Below are 23,779 nucleotides of genomic sequence, written 5' to 3'. Positions count from 1 at the left end.
TGAGAAATTAGAGGGCACGGAAGTGGCTATGTTAATGTGAGGGATTAGCATGATATTAATGTGAGAAATTAGAGGGCACGGAAGTGGATATGTTAATGTGAGAGATTAGCGTGATGTCAAAGTGATGTAACTGTGGAAAAGAAGAAGAGCGGCCTCGACGAGGGAGTGTAAACCAACGGGTGTAATCCAAAGGGCCTGTGAGTATGAGAGTGCAATTCAAAACACATGTGAGCATGAGAGTGCAATCCAAAGGCATGAGAGTGCAATGCAATGGACATGTGAGCATGAGAGATCTAAGAGATAGGCATAGAGAGAGAGACACAGAGTCTAAATAACAGCTGACATAGGCAGGTTGGATGGAAACATCACAGTCGGTTAATACTTTACCCGGTTAATAACGTCCTTCCAATGATTGCTCAGTTTGTACCCATCCTCTCGGTTGAAGTTGTGTCTGTGTTTATATATCTGGATGTTTTCATGAACAAATCTTTGAAGGTAGCCGGTAGGTTTGCAGAGTACCTCCGTCTTGGAAAAAAAAAATATCAGAGTATGTTTTTTGTTTGTATTCTGACCACAAGTATTCTGGTTAATGCAGACATGATTCCTTGTAAAAGGTTTCAGTTTGGTGTTTTAACATCTTAACACGTTTTGTTGCTAGAAAAAAGGGGAAAACCTATACTCATATCCTTTATTGTGATGCATATTCACAAAAAAATGATGTTAAAGTTTCGTTGAAACTGACTAGTTCAACTATGTATGCAATAATATTAAATTAATGTGCGCATAATTAATACAATCGTTTTCATCATATTTACTTGACTGGTTTGATTAATCAATGTATTAATTTAAGTGGTTCCAAATAAAAGGTTTAAAAGTAGAGCAATTTCGACTTAAAACTTTCGTGACTGCAGGAATTCATATTCTTGGTTCTTTCGGTAAAGTCACGTAGATAGAATAAAAAAATACAATTAAAGAAAAATTGCTGTGGTTTCCCACCTGATGGTTGTGTTGCAATCAAAACGTCGTGATTTATTTTATACCTACGTGACTTGACCGAAAGAACCAAAGAGTATGGACCCCTGCAGTCACGAAAACTTCAAATCTAGAATATTATTAAAAAAATGTTTTTATCTACGTGACCTTACCGAAAAAACCAAGAATATAATAGAGCAATTTCAACATTATAGCTGCTTCTTAGTCTGAAGCTCCACTGTCATAAAACAATTATTGGACAGGCACTCTTCATTGTAGCAGACAAGACAAAAATATAGGCACTAAGTTAGAAACTGTATTTTACAATGTGGTGAAGTGCAGTTTAGAAACACTCAATTTTGGAGAAGCATTTGCTAAACTAAACCGTTTTATTTTCCAGGTAGATCCCACAAAGATATTATCTCTTTTTCAGAGGCGACATGGTCAAACATGGATAACTTATAGAAATTGCTTATGTGTGGGAATTTTCGAAGCCAAATAATCTAGACACAGCATTGGTGCATCATTTATAAATGCTTGGGCACCCCAGGTGCAGTCATGTTCTCGGCACATGGAGGAGATGTAAATCGGCAGATCGAAGAGGTGATAGTGCCTACAGGTGTATCAGCTATTGAGTGTAAAGTGGTCCGAGGCCATTGAAGGCCTTGGATGTTATGAGCAATACTTTAAATTGGACCCGAAATGTTAGGAGGATGTTACATTGTGCCTTGCTGCACCTCCGTCGGTAGCGTGGGGAGAATGTTTCCCCCAAATTGACCTAGGGGAGACCCAGGACTGGCTCCGATATTTGTCATGGATGTTGGTTGTGGCCAGGAATAAAAAATGGTTAGTTGGGTTCATAGTGCACTACCACGTCAAAATAACGCTACATTGGCGGCCACGGAAGTGATGCAATCAAAGTGTACATGGATATGCATAATGGTGGGCTGGTCTGGGCTTTTGCCATGTAGATTGAAAGTGGGCTTGACTCAGGGTCAGATTTTTGAGAATTTGTGTTAAGATGGGGAGAGAATACAGGATATCATTGGTCTTAAATTTTCAGGCAGTCTGGTTACAGCCTGAATTATATAACGGAAGTCAAAATTAAACATTCATATATTCTAAAACATTGTAGGTCGTCTACCTTCATTATTAGTTGTCTCTAAATTGCCTGAATCATTTCAGATAATTTAACTAGTTTAGAGCGCAAACTACATTTGCTACAGCATACTTTATACATTCCTACTATGTTGGATGTAAAGTTGACTAATAGTGTAGTGTGGTTCAAGGAGGCTTGGACGACGTAGTCGGAGGCACACTTATTTATTCAACACAGTTGTATCTACAGGCCGAGATATACAACACTCGGAGGGGTATCGGCCCCTCCACCCATCTAACTGGGAGATCGACAACCTATGTTACAGCTAGCCTATTCCTAGGTCCTCCACTATCGGGCTAGGGGAGGCTAGCTAACCCAGCCCTGGTTAAGCTGGGATTACGGCACCCTGAGTTCCCAGACCGGCTCTTACAAGAGCATCGGCTCTGGGCTCTTGGGGCCACGCCACTGGCTGGCCTTGGTCGGTCCTGAGAAGGACAGCGATCCAAGGGAGTCCCAGGGCTTATCTAGCAGGTCTTCTTGCTTCTCTGGTTAAAGCTGAACACTCAACCCCGAGCCCTCTGGCTCACCGCCTTATATAGCAATTCCCCCCTGAGGGGTGGGGCCGTGGGGGATCCCAGCGCCGTATTAGCCCCCCAGGCTAAACGGCGCGGACGTCGATGTAAGCACCTGCTCGCGTACAGACATAGCCACGCCCAGTGTGTTTGTTTCCCATCCGTATCAACTCTATAACACCCCCTCCGTAACACCTCTACATCACCCCCCCCCTGTACAGCCCGCAGCCGTACCAGCTGCAACAAAATCACACTAAAGATGCATGCCCCCCAAATCCGTGTGTGCCTCACGAAACTTTCAACAATAACAATAACAACAACAACAAAAACAACCCGACGCACCCCCCCCGAATAAATACCCCATCCCGTAAAACCAACATATATACAAGTACCCAGGACGCCCCCCCGCAAGGGCCCCCCAACGGCCGACCTCACAAAAGTCTGCGCGTTTTGGCGCGCGTTCTTGCGGCGGGCCCATCACAAGGGGCAGCCTCGGCTTGCCCAGTGGCGGGTGTCAACAGTCCGGGTGTGAGAGTGTCTGGCTTCGCTGCTGAGCGACCCCCGACCTCCCCTGAAGGGGTTGGCGGTCGTGAGCACGTCACTCCTGGTGCACCTGGAGGTGGAACAGTCGGTGTCAAGTCAGGCGAAAGCAGCGAAGTCGGACTCCAGGAGTCGGTGGACCCCTCACATGTTTGGCCACGCGTGTGTGAAGTAGGAACATGGGCCGCAACGAACGGTTTCAATCTGGAGGGGTGCACGAACCACCGACGCTTCCCCCATTTGACACGCACACATTGTGGCCGCAAAACCTGCACCACTTCCACGAGCCCCCACCACGGCCGCACCAGCTTAGACGAGGTCGCCAGTGGTACTTGGAGACAGTGCAACCACGCCTTGTCACCCGGTTTCCACTGAAGCACATGCGCCCGACCCAGCTTGAGCCTCTCATTAGCCTTCTGGCGGAGTTCTGAATTCTGCATGGCCGCCTCCCGTGCCCCTGTCAATTTAGCGATGTTGAATTTAACATGTTCGGTCAATTTAGATTTACCATGCGGCGTGGAGATCTGCAGCTGAGTCGGAACAGGTGGGTTAGGCTCGCGGCCGTACATTAGGAAGAAGGGCGAAAATCCGGTCGCCGCATGGGGAGCCATCCTGTATGCCGCCAAAACCCCCGGAATCTGAAGGTCCCAATCGGTCTGGGATTCGCAGACCTGTTGGGACAGCATGGACGTGATAGTCCGATGCAGACGCTCCACCATCCCGTCAGTTTGCGGATGATATGGGGAGGTACGAATCTTTTTCGTTCCCAGGAGCTCGCATACTTCGTGGAGAAGTTTTCCCGAAAAATTCTTACCCTGGTCGGTCAGCAGCCGCTCCGGAGCACCTTTGTCGAGGACGTAGCCCTGGACAAAGGCCTCCGCGATGGCTGCTGCCGACTGGTTGGCGAGGGGCCAGGCAATAGGCCATCGCGTAAAATATTCTACCCCGGTTAACAGGTATCTATTTCCCCTAGGTGTAGCGGGAAATGGGCCCAGAATATCCAATGCGACGAGCTCATTAACCCGGGAAACTGTGATAGACTGGTGGCTTCCTTTGCGTGCACTGAGTACATGAACCTCAAAGATCATCCACATCCCTTGCCATGCCCGGCCATGAAAAATCCAGCTGGAGCATGGCAAGGGTTTTGTGAGTGCCCAGGTGAAGGAGTCGTTCGTGCGCAGCCCACACCACTCTACCCCTCAATGCGGAAGGCACCACCAGCCGGTGTCGACGGGATTTCCCGTCCCAGTGCATCAAAAGACCCTGGACCAACCCCCACGAGTCGACATTTTCCCCCCCCCGCACAACTCCCCCGATACGACGGCGCAAAGCGAGGAGAGAGGTGTCCTCCATTTGGAGGCGTCCCCACTCCGCAACAGACAACCCCAGCAAGGAATCCCTCCCTTGTTGCTCAATAGGGCCCGCAGTCGAAGGCGTGTCAGCGGCGGCCGCAAGGACCGGATCAGATATCACATTCGGAGGCCTGCAACGCCCTGAACCCAGGAGGCATGCGCACTCGGAGGTGGTTGGTAACCGTGACAGAGCGTCTGCATTCGTGTGGCGAACGCCTTTACGATACGTAGTGTCAAAATCGAAATCCTGGAGAATCTCCAACCATCGAGACAATTGTCCCGATGGCTGTTGAACTCGCAAGGCGTACTGCAGTGCCGCATGATCTGTGCGGACAGTGAAATGACGACCGTACAGATATGGGCGATACTGTTGAATGAAGTTAACGATTGCCAATAGTTCCCGACGGGTAACACAGTATCTTTGTTCCGCCGGAGACAACACCCGACTGCCGTACGCTACCACACGTTCTACGCCGTCAACAACCTGCGAAAGCACGCCCCCAATGCCCGTGTTGCTTGCGTCCGTATCGAGCAAAAAGGGTTTCGTGAAGTCAGGATAATTCAATGGCGGAGCCCCCACTAGAGCGTCCCGGAGGGAGCGAAAAGCAGCCTCCTCCTCCTGTCCCCAGTGAAACCTGACCCCCTTCGATGTTAAGGCATGTAAGGGCTTTGCAATTGTCGCAAAATCAGCGACAAAGCGTCGGTAGTATAACGCGAATCCAACGAAACTCCTGACCTCCCCCACGGAGGTGGGAGTCGGCCAGGAGCTGACACATTGCGTTTTGGCGGGATCAGTAGCAATACCTGAGCGTCCGACAATGTGGCCCAAATACCGCACCGATTCGCGTAGCAAATGATATTTCTGGGGTTTGAATTTCAAATTAGCAGCCCGCATTTTGAGGAAAACCGCACGCAACCTCTGGAGGTGTTCATCGAATGTTTTACTGAAGACGATGACATCGTCTAAATAAATCAAACATGAATCCCATTGCAACCCAGCCAAGACCAATTCCATTAATCGCTGAAAAGTTGCCGGCGCTGAGTGGAGCCCCATCGGCAAGCGGTTAAATTGGAAAAGGCTGTGCGGCGTACGGAAAGCAGTTTTAGGTTTAGATTCGTCATCCAGAGGGAGCTGCCAGAATCCTGAAAGCAAATCCAATGTGGAGAAGAATCGCGCCCCTGCCAAGGCATCAAGCGATTCATCCATCCGAGGAAGCGGGTATGCGTCGGCTACAGAAATTTTGTTCAGCCGACGAAAATCGACACAAAAGCGCAATGAGCCGTCATGTTTTTTAACTAAGACAATCGGCGCACCCCAAGGGCTGGTAGAAGGGGATATAATATCGGCGGCTAACATGTCATCAACGGCCGATTTGACATGGTCCTTTCCGGCGGGACTCAACCGAAAAGGATTTTGGCGTATTGGCACGCTGTCACCCGTGTCAATATGGTGTCGCAGCAGTTTAGTACAACCCAGATCGTATTTGTGTTGACTAAAAACGTCAGAAAACTCGCGCAGGAGGATTCGAAGCCTCTCACGCTGTGAGTCGGACAGGTCCGATGATCCCGCACAAAGCGCATCGAGCCACCCTTCATCACGGTCTGCATGTGGTTGCGACGGAGGAGCAGTGCTCACGTGACTAATGACGGGTTCCTCACAGGGTACCGGCGTCGCGTGCGCAAGCACGGTCCCTTGAGGAACCACAGTCGTACGCGATCCCACATTGAGGACCGCGATGAAAGGGTCCCCGTCCCCTTTCACAATGGTCTGGGCCGTTATTAAGTCAGGTCCGTTAACCCCGGCTCTAGATGGTCCCAACAGAACCCCCTGGTCCCCAATCCCCTTAGCAAATGGTCGACGCAGCCTAAGAGGCACGAGCATCTGAGCTCCCGGCGGTACGCGTACCGTCCTCGCAACCAGCGCCGGTACCGTCGCAAATGCCGTCCGACCCGTAGAGGGGGAGGGCAGGAACGTAACACGTCGGCCCGACGGGAGTTCAATGCAACCCTGGTCGACTAGGATACGAATCGGCATTTTGGTCAAGAAATCCGTCCCCAACAGGCACGGAACCGCCAGCGAGGAGGAGACCAATATCGGGCCGGAAAATTTGATGTCCCCAATACAAATTTGCGCGCGGATCTGTCCAATAATGCCCAGTGAGCCCCCGTTAGCAGCGTAGCATGGAACATCAACGGGGAGCAAGGGACGGCTTTGAACGGGGAGAATGTTATAAATCAATTCGAAAACAATAGTTGCCGATGCTCCCGTATCAACTAGGATCCGCACCTCAACCCCGTCAATATGCCCCACAACGACCGACGATCCCGACGACGCGGCAACAACGCGATGGGCCAACTCGGACCACTGGCCCGGTTGGAATGCACTCCCCACAGTGGCACGTTTCGGCGCGACGACAGGCAATTTACGACCCCCGTCCGTTGTGGTGCGTGAGTGTGTGACAGGTGTGTGCGTAGGCCAAACATGTGGGGTGCCACGACTCGCCGGAGTTTGCTGGTGAAGCTTGGGTAGAGGCGCGACGTCCTGCTGAGGCGTCGCCCCGCGCTGTCGAGGAGCCCGGCATCCTGAAGCCACATGGCCCCGGAGGCCACAATTGTAGCAGCGCGTGAGTGCTCCAGATGATATGGGCTGATCCTGGCGGCTCGGTCCGTCCCGAGCTGGTCGTACTCCGGATCTCCACTCCGTCGGGCGATCGACGGCGCAGATTTCTTCCGATGGGAGGGTGGTTGCAGCCACGGTATGGCTGGCCGCCGCCTTGCTGGCCTTGCGACGCTGGGACAGCAATTTCGCGTGGATGTGTCGCGCGGCCCGCAGGGAACACATCTCCGTGTCGTCTTGCGCCAAGACGACAATGTCCAACTCGTCCGCCAACAGCAGGATTTTCTCCGTCACCATGGCGTCCACCCCTTCCTCATCCATCCGCGGGAAAGCCGTTTTTGCCAGGGCCAGGAGAGCTGTACGGTACGCCAGGGGGGACTCCTTGGCGCCCCGCTGGCGATCGTAGAACAGCTGCCTGCAGTCCGAAGGTGGTCCATAGACTGCAGCCAGGAGTTGAAGCGCCATCTGCAGCGTGGCGCGCTTCGCTCTCGGTGCCGAGGTGAGGGTAGCGAGGGCATCACTGTCGAGCATCGCCGGCAGCGCGCGGAGTGCTTCGTCATCCGTCCATTGTGCCATCTCTTGGTGAGCGAGAAAGCGTCTTTGGAAGCCACCCCAGGTACCGTCTTCGCCCACGAACTCCTTGAGAGGTGGTAAGTGCTGTTGTAACGCGGCGACCGCAGTCGAGGATCGCTCTCTGTCGTTCCCGTCACTCCGTACGGTTTTGGCGGGAAGGGCGTGTGGCATCGGCGGTCTCTCTGTTGGTGACGCGCTGGCCGCTCCTGACGACGTGGCGGCTTCTGTTTGCCGAACGTCGGTCACGTGACGTAGCCCGGCCCCGCCCTCAGCATTCACTGTACCCATGGCGGAAAATTCGAATTCGGGCCCCGTGGAAATGGCGGGAACCGGCGCTGCATGTCGGCTGTCATCGCTCCGTGCAGCTCCTCCAGCCCCAGTCGAGTAATTTCTTCCAATGTGGCGGCTGCTGCGTAAAGTAGTTCCGCCAGTCGTGAATGAGCCAGCCGCAGTCCGTCAGCCGACGGCCCCCATCCGTCCTGACGTTGCGGTGTGGGTGGACTTGGCCCTGGCTGCTCGGAGTCGCCTTCAGCCATCTCGGGCTCAAAGTCGGCCGTGGTTTCCTCCGCCCCCGGTTCCCTGGTACGAGCCGTTCGTCTCGTGTCCATCCTTTTAGAAGACCACTTCTGACGCCAGATGTAGTGTGGTTCAAGGAGGCTTGGACGACGTAGTCGGAGGCACACTTATTTATTCAACACAGTTGTATCTACAGGCCGAAATATACAACACTCGGAGGGGTATCGGCCCCTCCACCCGTCTAACTGGGAGATCGACAACCTATGTTACAGCTAGCCTATTTATAGGTCCTCCACTATCAGGCTAGGGGAGGCTAGCTAACCCAGCCCTGGTTAAGCTGGGATTACGGCACCCAGAGTTCCCAGACCGGCTCTTACAAGAGCATCGGCTCTGGGCTCTTGGGGCCACGCCACTGGCTGGCCTTGGTCGGTCCTGAGAAGGACAGCGATCCAAGGGAGTCCCAGGGCTTATCTAGCAGGTCTTCTTGCTTCTCTGGTTAAAGCTGAACACTCAACCCCGAGCCCTCTGGCTCACCGCCTTATATAGCAATTCCCCCCTGAGGGGTGGGGCCGTGGGGGATCCCAGCGCCGTATTAGCCCCCCAGGCTAAACGGCGCGGACGTCGATGTAAGCACCTGCTCGCGTACAGACATAGCCACGCCCAGTGTGTTTGTTTCCCATCCGTATCAACTCTATAACACCCCCTCCGTAACACCTCTACAATAGTGTAAGAATATCATCTACTTCTAATGGTAAACTATCAAGTTTACATATTTACCAACCAACCTTCATTTTTATTTGAAAATGTTAGAATACACTGGTCTGTACATGGCTGCAAAGGCTGTTACGTTGTTTTTAAATTGACAAATCTACTCAAATATGGTTATAATATGCATTGCGCAGTGTGCAAAGCCACCTCTGTTTCATTAGCACTAGTGTTGGCCACACCACTGCAGTAGCCAGCATGTTGTTTTTGAATGAGTCATCTCGAAAGAGTCAAAAGGTCCAATGACTATTCATACCTGAAGCACAGCAAAGCAAAAAAACAAGACAATAAAAATGTGACCTACAATTAGAAAGTCGTTGGATTATCCAATCGACCTCATGAGTTCGGGGAGAATTGTGGCACAGTGGTTAATGCACTGCACTGTGAACGTGACGACAGGCCTTTGATTGTGAACCATTACTCATATCAGTGGGGAAAGTGATATCTGAACCGGTCCCAGACCCTTGCATACATCAACAGTGATTTACTGAGTGGTGATTTCTAGCTAACAGCAGTGCACTGAGATTACAGATTTTTTTTTTACGATGCGCCTTTGAACAGTCTAAAGTGCAAATATACAGTGGGCAGGCCAAACGGTTGTCACTTTAAGGAAATCCAGACAGTACCTTGCAAGTTGGGCACCGTCTGCGTTGAAACAATTGCATATGACAGAGGTAAGGTACATTGGCGAGGCGTGGAGGTACCAGTGGCTACCTTTTGCGAGTGTGAGCAGAACTTGTTTGTTACCATACGTTACCTCGTTGATCAGTGCAAGTTATCTTCTTGGTTCTTTCGGTAAAGTCACGTAGTAATTACAATACTCTCGGAACTATTATAGCAGGTAACCAAGAAGATGAATCCCTGCAGTCACGAAAGCTTTAAATCAAAATTCAGTGCAAGTTAGTGGAATTACCTACCTGATGGAAAATGGGTAATATTCTTATAGCGGGGCGAGTCTATCCATGACAATCACTGTTGTAGCCCCCACAAAGTTGTAAATACTTTATCGACACCAGGGGAAAATTAGTCGAGTCAACCTCCAGCAAGGATATGAACTCGCAACATTCTGATTGTGAGCCGCACAATTAGACGTTTACTCAAATCTAGAATAAGACTTTTACCTGCTATAATAGTTCCGAGAGTATTGTAATTACTATAATACCAGCTTCTATATCAAATACAAAACTACAATAATGCATTAATAATACCAATAACTGTTTAACACGTAGGCTTTCGCAACCAATATCATCCATAATAGAGGTTTTTGGGTTAGATCACGTAAGTGTGTCGTTAAAACCCGCCACCACCCGACACAGCCAACTAGTAAGGGTTGTCACTTAAACAGAACATGCCAATTCGTCACTAGTACAGCACACCGGTGTGTTGGAGAGCCACGCCACAACATTTACAATCTGAGTACGACGTTTCGCCAGTAATTACAACTAGCTTCATCAGGCTACATCCAGATTTGTGGAGAAGTCTTACTGTTTCGTTCCTTATATAGAGGCGATGATGTGGTGACCACTCTTCTGTGCTCTTGCACAATGTGGGGGGGGGGGGTTAATGAGGCAACGCACATTATGCATGTACATTATGCGAGCCATTTTAACAAGTCCTTCCTGTCTATTGTGTTAGGGATTACCAACGTCAATCACTATTGAAGTACACTGCCCTTTGTAGGCATGCATTTAAATATTTTTTTTATTTTATGATTCACTTCCACGCAGCACTAAGGCGGTAGCTATTCGAAAGGTTAAAGTTATTTTTATTTGATAATAGGTTTTTTCCTCTTTTTTCTGGCAACAAAACAGGTGTTAAGATTTTTAAACACCAAACTCTCTGCATTAATCACAATGCTTGTGGTCAAAATGCAAAAAAAAACACTCTGATAATATATGTATTGTCCTTGAAACGGATTGATCCATACCAGAGACAGCTTTCTTTCGAGCCTCGTCTCAAACGGTGTTAGACCAGAGGACGCCAAAAGGCATACTATTATCAGAGTATGTTTTTTTTTCTAGATTTGAAGCTTTCGTGACTGCAAGGATTCATATTCTTAGGTTTTTTCGGTAAAGTCACGTAGGTAAAAATTTAAAATTAATAAAAGTAAAATAAAATAAAAATCACGACGTTTCGGAGGCAACACAAGCTTCCGTCTTCAGGTGGAACCGTCACAGCCACGACAGCTGTATCAAGTAAATGAGAGATTACAAGAGCTACCACTCCGTATATATAATGGTTGAAGAAGGGAAGGGCCAAGTACTGCACACTTTTTATTAATTTGGTAAGGTGAGGCTTAAGACTAAGAATAGACTGCATAACAAAAGACTGAGCCTTTGTTATGGAGAGGTGCGGTTTGTGACTATGCCTAGCCTACATAACAAAAGTGTAAAAAAAGAAAAAACTAAACCTGGTAAAACAAAACTGGCTGTCTATCAATAACCTGTAATAGTTGTCTGTCAAATAAGATGGTCCAAATAAGTGTAGTTAAATATTTTTTGCATGGTTAATCACATCTTTCCAATGATTACTCAGTTTGTAATTTTAATTTTTTACCTACGTGACTTTACCGAAAAAACCTAAGAATATAGTATGTTTTTTGTTTGTATTCTGACCACAAGCATTGTGGTTAATGCAGATATGATTCCTCGTGAAAGGTTTCAGTTTGGTGTTTTAACATCTTAACAGCTGTTTTCTTGCCAGAAAAAAGGAGAAAAACCTGTTATCATATTTTGGTACTGGCAAAGGAGATCCCATGATGTAGATTATTTTCATTTCTTTCAATTTCGATAGATTATCTCATTAGTCTTGGCCAGTAGTAGCTAGTTTTGCACAAAACTTCAACATTATCAAAATCAATTGAGTGTCCGTGTTGGCACGCGTGTTCTGCTACTGCTGACAGTTGTATTTGGGATAATGTAATATTTCTCAGATATTCTTTCAGTCTTGTGCTAAACAGTCGTCTTCTTTGCCCAACATAACATTTACCACACGTGCAGTTAATCCTGTACACACCTTCTGTTGATAGCTTCGGTAATACATCTTTTGTAGCAGATATTAATTTCTGTATTTTATGTACTGTGCCAAATCTGCCTCGGATGTTTTCTTTTTCCAAACATCTGGCTAGTTGATCAGTTACTCTCACAATGTACACCATCACTCCGCACAGAAATCTGCTCTTATCAAGATGCTCATTCATCGAGCTAAGAAAGTGTCAGATGGTGACAGTCTGAGAAATGAAATTCAACATGTTAAAGAAGCGCTGCAAATGCACGGTTACAATGATGCACACATCAACAGGGCATTGAATACCAAAACCAAATCAAATAACAAGAGCATTGAAACTGCCCAAGTAATTAAATCGATCCAAATACCGTACATCATGAGACCCCCTTTGCCAGTAGCAAGATATAGTAATAGTTTTTTTACCCTTTTAACTGGCAACAAAACTGACACCTTTATACAAGGGATCATGTTTGCATTAACCACAACACTTGCGGTCAAAATGCAAACAAAAAGACAACTCTGATAATGAATGCACTGTTCTTGAAATTGATTGGTCCACACCCGAGACAGCTTTTCTTAGAGCCTTGTCTCACTTGGTGTATAAAGGTGTCAGTATTGTTGCCAGTTAAAAGGGTTAAAAACTATTACTATATTTTGCTACTGGCAAAGGAGGTCTCATGATGTACGGTATTTTGATCGTTTTAATTACTTGGGCAGTTTCAATGCTCTTGTTATTTGATTTGGTTTTGGTATTCAATGCCCTGTTGATGTGTGCATCATTGTAACCGTTCATTTGCAGCGCTTCTTTAACATGTTGAATTTCATTTCTCAGACTGTCACCATCTGACACTTTCTTAGCTCGATGAATGAGCGTCTTGATAAGAGCAGATTTCTGTGCGGGGTGATGGTGTGACTCTGCATTCAGATAGGTATCAGTATGCGTTTTCTTTTGGTAAACAGTGTTATTTTACCATTTCGACCCCGTCCGAGCAGAATATCGAGAAATGTTAGAGTTCTGTCAGCTTCCACTTCCATGGTGAACTGGATGGCTGGGTTTTGCGAGTTGAGATGATTTAGAAATGCGTTCAGTGTATCTTTGCCGTGTGGCCAGACCACCAATGATGTCACCCACATATCTAAACCAAGCAGATGGTTTTAGTGTGCTTGAAGTTATTGCTTTTGTTTCAAAATCTTCCATGTACAAATTCGATATCACAGGAGTCAAAGGAAAGCCCATTGCTGCTCCTTACATTTGTTTATATGAGTCACCTTGCCACAAGAAGTGTTCTTTAGACAGTGTTCAGCTAGTCTTGCGATATCTTTGGCTAAACCTTGGTTCGTTACCAGAGTGTCGAGTAATTTAATTGACTCGTTGACCGGAACCCTCGTAAACAGAGAGGTCACATCAAAACTTACGAGCATATCATTAGGGTTAAGCTTAATATCTTTAATTATATTAACGAGATGTTCAGAGTTTTTGATTAACGAAGAGGTCCTACCTATGTAGGGCTGTATTGGTTTTGTTACGTATTGTGCTAATTTGTATGTGGCAGAGCCTATTGTATTAACTATGGGTCTTATTGGTACATCAGGTTTGTGAATCAAAACCACCAAGACTATATAGGCTACCAAAAATTAACAAACTTGATGTCACATTAAGACCCATAGTTAGTACAATAGGCTCTGCCACGTACAAAATAGCACAACACGTAACAAAATAAATACAGCCCTACATCGGTAGGACCTCGTTGTTCATCAACAACTCTGAACATCTCGTAAAAGTTAGTGTGCGCGTGCACACGCTCGTGTGTGTGGAGCGGTAATGCAATGGTTAGCGTGCTGTGCTACGAACTAGGTAACCCAAGTTCGATTCCTTATCACGATCAATACCAGTGACGATTACCTAAATGGGTACTGGGCCTTCCCTAGGTCGACTCAGCCTCAAATGAGTACCTGGTTTTGTGTGTAAATATCACTACTGGGGAGTCAAAGGGCGTGGTGCTGGAAATGCACCCCCTCGTGTGCCGTGTCAGTCTTCATTGGTGCTACTCGCTAACAGCACTTGTCCCAACAGTCTGTTAAGGCTATACGGACAGGAATCGTCATTGTTGTGTGTGTGTCCGTGCTCGAGCGTGCCACCGTGTGTGTGCACAATATGGGGGTCTCATTACGCCTTTTCCGACAAGCAAGCCAACATCAGGACTCAAATGGAAATAAAACTATTTTTTTCTTCATTTCATGTTACTTTACTTTATTCTAGAAGTTTTCGTGAATGCAAGGATCCATACTCTTTGTTTCATTCGGTAAAGTCTCGTAGGTAAAAAATTAAATAAAATAAATAAAAATAAGAGATACAATAGAAAAAAGTAAATTAAATCACGACGTTTCGATTGCAACACAAGCAATCATCATCAGGTGTGAAAATCACTGCTAGAATTTTTTTTACTAAAGTGGGAGAAATGCCGAGGCTAAGGAGTGTATATAAGTGTGGACGTCAGGGACTGGGACGTGAGACTGTGAAGCCATGTTACATAGGGGTAGTTACGTTTACACCAATTATAGAACCCGTCCCGTAAGGGAAGTGTTAATAAAAGACTCGCCTCAACTCACGTGGTGTGTATGTCTTTATTGAAGCACTACACATGCAAATGCACAGTATTTCTTCTCATTGATGAGTTAAACACGTTCCTTCGGAGTGGGCTGGTAGGAACTTGGTTGGACAGCACATTCGTGCGATCCGTGTCACGCGGCGCAAGCTGCGTGGGGCAGTGCGTCACGTGGTGTTGAGCCCGCCCGAAGCACTCTATGAATTACAAATCGAGGGCGTGGCTATGCACGACAGACAGACAAATAATCCCTGGTGGGCAGTGTGGAACTGTTGTTCCTACCTATATAAGAGGATATGTATTTGATGAAACGTATGTTATGCACAAAAAGCGGATCAATTCCACACGCATCATTTGAATTTGGAATTATTATCTAAATGTAAATTTTATGCCAAAAATTTGCTCCCTTTGACCCCATGTGAGGATCGAACTTCACGACATTCAGATCATGAGACTGACGCGCCACACTGTGGTCATGACGCTGAAACTAAGGCACTACCGACTACTCTAATGAGGCTGATGTTTGATCAGTTTTGTTCTAATTGCGATATCTCAAATATTGGGATTCAATTGGAAGGTATAAAGAGGCACAACAATAAGATAGGTAGTTAATGCCATGTATTTTATGTACAAAAAGCATATCAATTCCTAACGCATAATTTGAAGTTGGAATTAATATCTAAATGTACATTTTATGCCAAGAAAAAAATACTTTGCCCCATGTGAGGATCGAACTCACGACCTTCAGATTATGAGACTGACGCGCTACCTTCTGCGCTTATGAGGCTGATATTTTATAAGTTTTGTTCTAATTGGAATATCTCAAATATTGACATTCAATTGGAAGGTATAAAGAGGCACAACAAACACGTTCCTTCGGAGTGGGCTGGAAGAAACTTGGTTGGACAGCGCATTCCTGCGATCCGTGTCACGCGGCGAAAGCTGCGTGGGCGGTGCGTCATGTGGTGCTGAGCCCTCCCGAAGCGCTCTTTGAATTACAAATCGAGGGCGTGGCTATGCACGACAGACAGACAAATAATCCCTTGTGGGCAGTGTGGAACTGTTGTTCCTACCTGTATAATGATTCCCTTTTTTGTTAAACCGTAACACAGTTTTATAACTGACTGTATGGACATTTAAATACAGTATATTGCGTTCCGTGCGACTTATGGACAGGTCTCAGGAACGGAACCAGTTTGTTAGTTGGGACTGCCCGTATCTAATCATAGACTGGTCTGTCAGTTTATTGTTTTAAGGCCCCATGTGATAAATGCAATGTTCAGGAAATCATATAATAATACCACTTGGCATGTGTGTGAATGTGTGTGCAGAACACTGTCCTCATCAAAAATCAAGACAAGTACTCATCTTACTACATCGCACAACCTGCAGTACAGTATGGGCCAACTTCTGGACACAACTGCTGCTGCTCAGGAATGGAGCTCTTTCTTGGGGCACCAGGCACTGATCAGCCTGGCCATATTTTGCATAATTTTCCTGGTTCTTAGGGCTATACTCCAGGAGGTAAAGGCAACTAAACGCCCATTGGACTTTCCTCCTGGCCCAAAAGTGATACCATTTATAGGGAATGTGCCTCTGTTTAAGAAGCCCGATGTTGCCATAGAGGAAGTTACGAAACAGTATGGAGAGGTGTGCAGCGTAATGGTGGGCAAGATTTCCATGGTGTTTGTGAGTGGCTACCAGGCAGTAAAAGAGGTCCTAGTGCATCAAGGGCATGAGTTTGCAGACCGGCCAAACACCCCCCTCCTTAAAAAAGTCAACGGAGGCCTAGGCATTATTTTTGCTCCATATGGAAAATATTGGATGCAACATCGTAGGTTCACTCTGTCAACATTGCGGAATTTTGGACTTGGTAAGTCATCCATAGAACAAACCATTCAGGCAGAGGTTGGCTTTTTAATTGAGGCATTTAAACAGAAAGGATCGGCATTTGACCCTCACTATAACTTAAACAGTGCTGTGGGAAACATAATTTGTTCCATGGTGAAAGGGAAACGGTATGAATACAGTGATAAGCAGTTCCAGGATTTTTTGCACCTCATTGAAAACAATCTTCAGCTCCAATCAGGGCTGCTGGGAACTTTATGCAACTTCTTTCCCTTCTTGATGGACTTTCCTGGACCGCAGCAGAGAATATTCAAAAACATGGCAAAATCTAAACAGTTTATTCGTGATATAATATCTGAACGCCATGCAACAAGAGATCCCCTCAAGCCAATGTGCCTGATTGACACCTACTTGTCTCAATTGGAGAAAGAGGACAATCCCAACAGCAGCTTCTCAGAACAGAGTCTCATCATGTTGACGTTGGACCTTTTCACTGCTGGCGCAGAGACGACCTCCACCACATTACGCTGGGGTCTTCTCTACATGATGATGCACCCTGAAATACAAGCCCAGTGCCATGAGGAGATTGACAAGATTGTGGGATCAGATCGACTACCATGCATGGAGGACAGACACAGTCTGCCCTACCTGGATGCTGTGATCCATGAGATACAGCGCTTCAGTAACATTGTTCCATTCGCGGCTCCGCATGCCACTACCACAGACGTCAAGTTACGCCAGTACTCGATTCCAAAAGGGACGATCATAATGGTGAATATGAAATCGGTTCTGAGTGATGAAAATCATTGGAAAACCCCATACGAATTCAGTCCAGAAAACTTCCTTGATGAGGATGGCAAGTTTGTAAAGTCAGATGCCTTCCTGCCCTTCTCTGCTGGTCCCCGTGTCTGCCTGGGGGAAAACTTAGCAAAGATGGAGCTCTTCCTTTTTTTTGCATCTCTTTTGCAGCATTTTGAGTTTATCTGGCCTGATCTGGTCTCTCCACCAACCCTGGATTATATAGTACAGATCACCAAGGCTCCAAAATCTTACAAATTGGGGCTTCATCTCCGTAATTGAACATAGTTTAAAGAGTGCTATAGTGTGTGTGCTGGTTTGAGTCTATAATGTCCAAGCACACATGCACGCATTGGAAATAGGTTGTGTTAAAAAAAACAATACATCACGATTGGTGAAAAAAATGGTATAAATCTGTTGTACAACAATAAGTGAATCAATTTAACTTTATCTAGTAAATCGTTTAATCATATGTTACGTTAGTTTATAGATAGACATGATAGTTTTCTACAAACATCAGCGAATTTGCCCAAAAATAAGTTAACCTTCATTTCATACATTCTTTCACAAGTCACCCGGGGCCCGAGTACATAAACGTAGAAATAGATAATGAGACAATGCTCCCCTTTTCATAGTCTATTTATAGGTGGCAGTGAAATGTCTGGTGACAATTACATTGTGACTTTTTTCAAGCATTTTATGCATGCAGTAAATGCATTAGAACACATATATAGACACCATTGCAATAGAAACAACTAACGACTCAGTTGTCTTCATAGGCTTGGATAAGGCATTGATACAATTGATCACCACATCCTGTAAACCAAGTTAGTGATTTTGGACTTATTTAAGTAGCAGTAGGTTGGTGTCTAAATTACTTTGATAGTAGAAAACAATGCGTAACATTGGTCAATCCTTCCTCTGGGTTTAAAAAACAAACACATGCCAAGCAGCCACTCAATTACAACCACAGAAAACAACCGCTCAAACAACCAGGACTATAAACAACTATTACCACTAAAACACATCAACAAATGCACATGACAACCACAAAATAACGCAAAAATAAATCCACAATCAAATGCTCAAACACAAGTATATATGTCATTGTTATTGTCTTATACAAAATGCAACACTGGTGTTTATTCGTATCTTACAAACTTGTCACACACTTTTTGGTAATACCATGTGAGCAATGATGCACAGGCACAAATAAGTAAATAACTCAATATGATACTGGCAAAAACATTTTGGATAGTGGCTAAAAGGTCCCATAGAGAAAAAAAAATCACATCGTTAATAACTCTGCCTAACCGGAAACCTTATAAACGATGTTTTAGGCAATGGGTGTTCTTAATATCAGATATTATAGAGAGGGAAGAGAAATAAAGAGCATAAGAGTTGGAGACTGGACTTTACTTATAATAATTACATTGAGAAATGTATTCCTGATGAACAGTATTTAAATTTGCATATGAAGAGTTACCTTTATAAAAAAAAATCTCATCAGGCTCCATAGTATAAAGTGGTCTAACTCTTAACCATACAAAATTACGTCGAACTATATTTTCCAAGCAATCAGTATAAGTTTCCCATTACATCTATCTGATTTGTTCATGCTGGAACCGCCCTTGTATTCTGATACGCAACAACTGTTATGTTATTTTTTAATATAAATGTCTTTACCTCCTTAGATAGTTCGCAAGAGCCATGCATGGCTAGTTGCCCTCCAGTAACAAATAGTGTCCTCACTTCCACACGTAAGAGGCAATTCTGAAGATCATTGTGGGGTATCACCTTCCTATGTTCTCGTTGACGTGATCCTTATATCCCTTCCACTTCAAACCAAATGTATTTATTATGCCATCGAATGTATCAAACGAGAGCCTAATAACATGAAGAGCATTTTTTCTCGAATTCGGTATAAAAACTCAATACAGGTAGTCCCCGACTTACGATGGCCCGACTTACGATATTTCGATCTTACGATGGCGATAGCGATACGACAAAATTGTTAAATATTTTTCATTTCACGCGGCAGGCAAACGCAGCAGTGTACGAGGTACGATACTGTACGTTGGGACGCTGCCGGGATGTACGCATGTTAAAAGGTTTGATAGCAGATAGGATTGTTTCCTGAAAACAACTTTCTATTAAATTGCGGTTCATATAGGTAGGCTAAGAATTTACCTTGTTTTTTTACTTTACATTTTACTGTGCAATACAGTATTGTAATTAATAAATACATACAGTATATAGTTTATACAGTACCGTACTGTAAATTGCTCTGTTTTGCTAAATTATCACCATTCTTTAAGACTCCTGGGTAGGCTAGGCCATCTTCGACTTACGATATTTTTGACTTACAATGGAGTCGTAACGCATCTCCATCGTAACTCGGGGACTACCTGTATTTCAAGAGTCGCAATAACGGCATGAAGCAGTCCTTAAAGAGCCGCATGCGGCTAAAGAGCCACAGGTTGCCAACCTCTGAACTGGTATATTGCTGCAGTCTCATGAGTGCAGTAAGTACTCCATTTTGACTTAAGACTTTCGTGAATGCAGGATTTCATATTCTATTGTTCTTTCGGTAAAGTCACGTAGATAGAAAAATAACAATAAAATAATATTCACTTAATTGTTTTTATTTTATTGTTATTTTTTATATGTGACTTTACTGAAATAACCATAGAATGTGCAGTAAGTACTGTCAGTCTCAAACTGAAGGTTGTTAGTTAAATCCTTAGTTTACTCTTAAAAAGCCAGTATAAACGAACAAGATTAACCTAATGGTAGAATTTGTTTTGATTGCTCCAAAGAAAAGAATACATCACTGTAGGTGTCTTCATTGGGATAATTTATGATAAAGTCACGATTACTATAATGAATAGAGAAACCCAACATGTTTTGCATTAGTTGATTAACAGTAGAAACCAACTTACATTTTGTAGTAGAATATATGTGAGTGTTTGGTAGAATTTTTTTAGCTTGCAGCATTGATATCGATCGATGTTTATTTTCCCAACAAAATGCCATGGCACTGTCATGGAAATAAATCATTTAGTGTAAAGTAGGATTAAATATGAATTGCCACAATCATATTAGACATTTTAAAACTTATTGTAATGGTGATGAGGAAAATTCGAAATTAATTGTTCATTGTTATTTGAAAATATATTTGATTAAGGAAACAATACCAGAGACGGGAGTCTAACTTGACGTGATAGCTACTTCACAATGAAAACTCGAGGTTAGCTCAGATCGTGGAATGTGCCGGATATGCTCTCTACTCCGAGTGGCAATTATAGTGACATACTTTGCCCGCATTAGGCACAATGCGAGCTAAGAAATACGCAAACTTTATTTCTGAAAAAGGAAGACATTGATGGCTGAGCTGTGGAGGTCCAATTAGGATCTTTATGGCCTCACAAGAGATTGTTATATGAGTGAGTTGTATTCTGAGCAAGAGACCATGTTGTGTATATGCCCCCCTTTTTAATTTTTAAAATTATTTTTTTTTAAAGAATTATTCTGCCAACATAGATAATATCGTTTTTTAATAGACACGGGGCAACGTGGAACGAACACGCCCCCACACTTCCACAGATGCGCGCATACCTCATTTCAAAGGAAAGAGGGCATGAAAGAGGGTAATCAAGATCATAAAAACTTCCCGAATTTCACACAAGAGGAACAAGAGAGGGGAGAATTGCAGGCGGGGGGGGGTTAGAATGACACCCTTTCGTTAAAAAAAACCTCACAGCTCACCTCACTACGGAGGAAGAGATAATTATATTCTTAACAAAGAAACAGCATTGACGACAAAAAGCACAGACGGGTCTTTGAACCATGTTAGATACACAAAGTTAGCAACTTAGCCATGAAGAATAAGCAAACAGTATCCATCCTCACTCCAATTGAAAACCAGACTACAGTCTATACCTGAGTCGCGATTCATCAATTGTTAATTAAATACGGACATTATTTACCTTAAATCATTTCTACGCGGCCGGGCCGAAGCATCAAAGAATAATTATGGCTTGGGGGTCCAAAACAAAATTCCTAGCCGGGATAGCAGACTAAATAATCACAAGAAGTCAAATAATAAGTATGGAATTAAAGTGAATATCCTAGAGGAGCTAAGGGCGAATAAGGCTCTCAAAATTAACCAAACACAACACCCCATGGGAAGCGAGCAACACGACCGTCTTTGTCTTTCCGAGAGGATCTCCACACGCAGGCACAAAAGCGAGGAAATGACACCAATAAAACTCCCGGGCAAGGGCTCAAAGGAAATTAACACGCTCTCGGAAATAAATAAATAAGCGCATGCGCCGGGTGCTTCCACCGTGGAAACAACCGTCTTTGTCTCCCCACAACACGGACAGCAAAAATTGCACACGCAAGGAAGTAACATTTCCATGAGAGATCGGGTCACGATGAAACATCGGGAACACGGTTTCGGCATAACTTGGGCATAATGGAAATAAGTCGCATTTCAACTTCCAAACCAAAACAACTTAAGCTGTGTGAGACAAAAGATATGATCCCCGAGCGAGGGAGGGAATAATTAAGCTCGCTTAACGCGTAGGTTTTCGCGACAAATATTATTCAGTAACAAAAACATGGATTCGAATATATTTTTTTATATATATATAACTCGACGCGAACCATCGGTCTGGCTAATGAATAACTTAGGTGGCGCCGTCACGAGGCCCCCATCCCCCCCTTCCAGAACGACACACAGCTGTGTCTTCAAAGCTAATAAACACACGGACAAACACGCACGCGAAACACACAGACGGACACACACACGGACGCAAATGGTTCACACCCACAGGAAGGTTTTATGACAGACTTTGAACAACTCGGAAAGACTGAGTGGATTTTCTCAATATAAGCCGGGAAAAAATCCATTCAACTCAGATCGTCAGGGGCCCTGGCCCCCTCACCACAGATCATCCGGGCCACGGGCCCCCACCACAGATCGCCAGGGCTCTGAGCCCATCTCGTCGCCAGGGCTTCGACTCCACCACAGATCGTCAAGAAGTTTTCGTCATCCAGAATGACGAGGTTCGCGGGGTAGCGACGTGCCGCTACAAGCCGAGGTCTGCACCACCTGAGAAGAATTGCTACCCTGAGTCGCAGAGCTGCGAGTGAAGCCAACAAAGACGCCAACGTCCACCCTGCCACGAACGAAGCATCGCTCCTCGTCAGAGTGACGACCAACAAACAACCCGCAGGAAAGGCGGAGATCGCCAAGCGAGCGCCACCGTGCGCCACCGTGCGCCACCGTGCGCCACCGTGCGCCACCGTGCGCCACCGTGCGCCACCGTGCGCCACCGAGCGACAATGAGCGCCAACGAGCGACACCGAGCGACACCCAGATCGACCAGCATCAACCAAAACCGACTCGTCATCCCGCCGTGGAGAAAAAGAGTCAAAGTCTTCTGAACGAGCACCGCCGCTCACCTCACAGCGGAGAAAGTCTCGGCTGCAGCTCGCACAGACAGCAGAGAGGTCGTATCGCTCCACACATACAGACTCAAGCAAACACAGAGAAATCTTGTCAAACCGGTTTCTTTGTCAGTCTCGCCGAAGAATTAATTAAAACAGAGCCAGATTCGCTCCCCCACACACACGCCCTCACCCACCAGTATATACATATACTTTCGCCTCTGGGATACAATAAGTGCTTTTTATTACCGCAAAATGAAGTGTGTCCTGCTTGTTTCAAACTCGGCCAGTCGCCGATTGTGATCGATACAAAAACGAACTAATGAGATGCCTGGTTGTTAGGAGGGTTTTAGCCATTCAGTTCGTTAAATGCACAATATCGCAAATGCATAAGAGTTTTGAGTTATTCAATTTAGTAAATGCATAGTCTCGCAAATGCATAAGTGTTATTCATTCACATTAGTTAATGCATAGTCTCGCAAATGCATAAGAGTTGAGTTATTCATGAATTATTGACGCATGTTTGACCTGCATGATAGAATGTCACGTGCTTGTTAGAATAAAATTGTTATCACAGAAGCATATCGAGTGTTCCTTCCAAGTCCATGCAAAACTGTCTTGTTCTTGAGTACTGTAACCTGTGATGAGATCTGAAACTGGTGACCTTAAATATCATAACACACACTAGGATAATCGGTAAACGTTTAATCGATGATAATCGTGTTATCCTGATTGACAACTCTGGATAAACGAAGCTGAGCCAAATTATCATAACTGCACACATTAACATAATCGCAAGCATTCGCATAAATTACTACGATTATCTCCATGATTATCATAATTTATGCATATAATTACTCACACTATCATAATTTATGCATGTTCATACACACATTAACATAATTAATGCGATTTGCGCATTTTTCGGAAAATTATAAATTTTTATTATTTTCATCAAAATTTCATAATCCGACACATACAACAACCAGATGGAGTGGAGTGGCCCAAAATGCTAGAAGAAGCCCATAGGTGGGCCAGACTGCCAGGGGCCCAGAATG

At 45.1% G+C, this 23,779-nt stretch overlaps 1 protein-coding gene and 1 non-coding gene across 2 annotated transcripts; one reads left to right on the top strand and one right to left on the bottom strand.

Annotated features, from left to right (window-relative positions):
- Nucleotides 1–15,332: 15,332 nt before the first annotated feature.
- Nucleotides 15,333–15,405, bottom strand: TRNAM-CAU (transfer RNA methionine (anticodon CAU)). The gene has a single exon. It is a non-coding gene; the product is annotated as a tRNA-Met (tRNA).
- Nucleotides 15,406–16,220: 815 nt separating this feature from the next.
- LOC144948239 (cytochrome P450 2C8-like) lies at nucleotides 16,221–17,546 on the top strand. The gene has a single exon (XM_078877666.1). It carries the CDS (start codon nucleotides 16,281–16,283, stop codon nucleotides 17,544–17,546), a length of 1,266 nt encoding a protein of 421 aa, XP_078733792.1. The 5' UTR covers nucleotides 16,221–16,280.
- The last annotated feature ends 6,233 nt before the right edge of the window (nucleotides 17,547–23,779 follow it).

Source organism: Lampetra fluviatilis, chromosome 3, assembly GCF_964198595.1.
Source record: "Lampetra fluviatilis chromosome 3, kcLamFluv1.1, whole genome shotgun sequence".
NCBI classification, from domain to species: domain Eukaryota; kingdom Metazoa; phylum Chordata; class Hyperoartia; order Petromyzontiformes; family Petromyzontidae; genus Lampetra; species Lampetra fluviatilis.
This window is presented reverse-complemented; position numbering and strand designations above follow the sequence as displayed.

What these genes read in the sequence shown, in the direction of transcription:
- LOC144948239 (XM_078877666.1), top strand. Translation starts at nt 16,281, where the DNA reads ATGGTGGGCAAGATTTCCATGGTGTTTGTGAGTGGCTACCAGGCAGTA.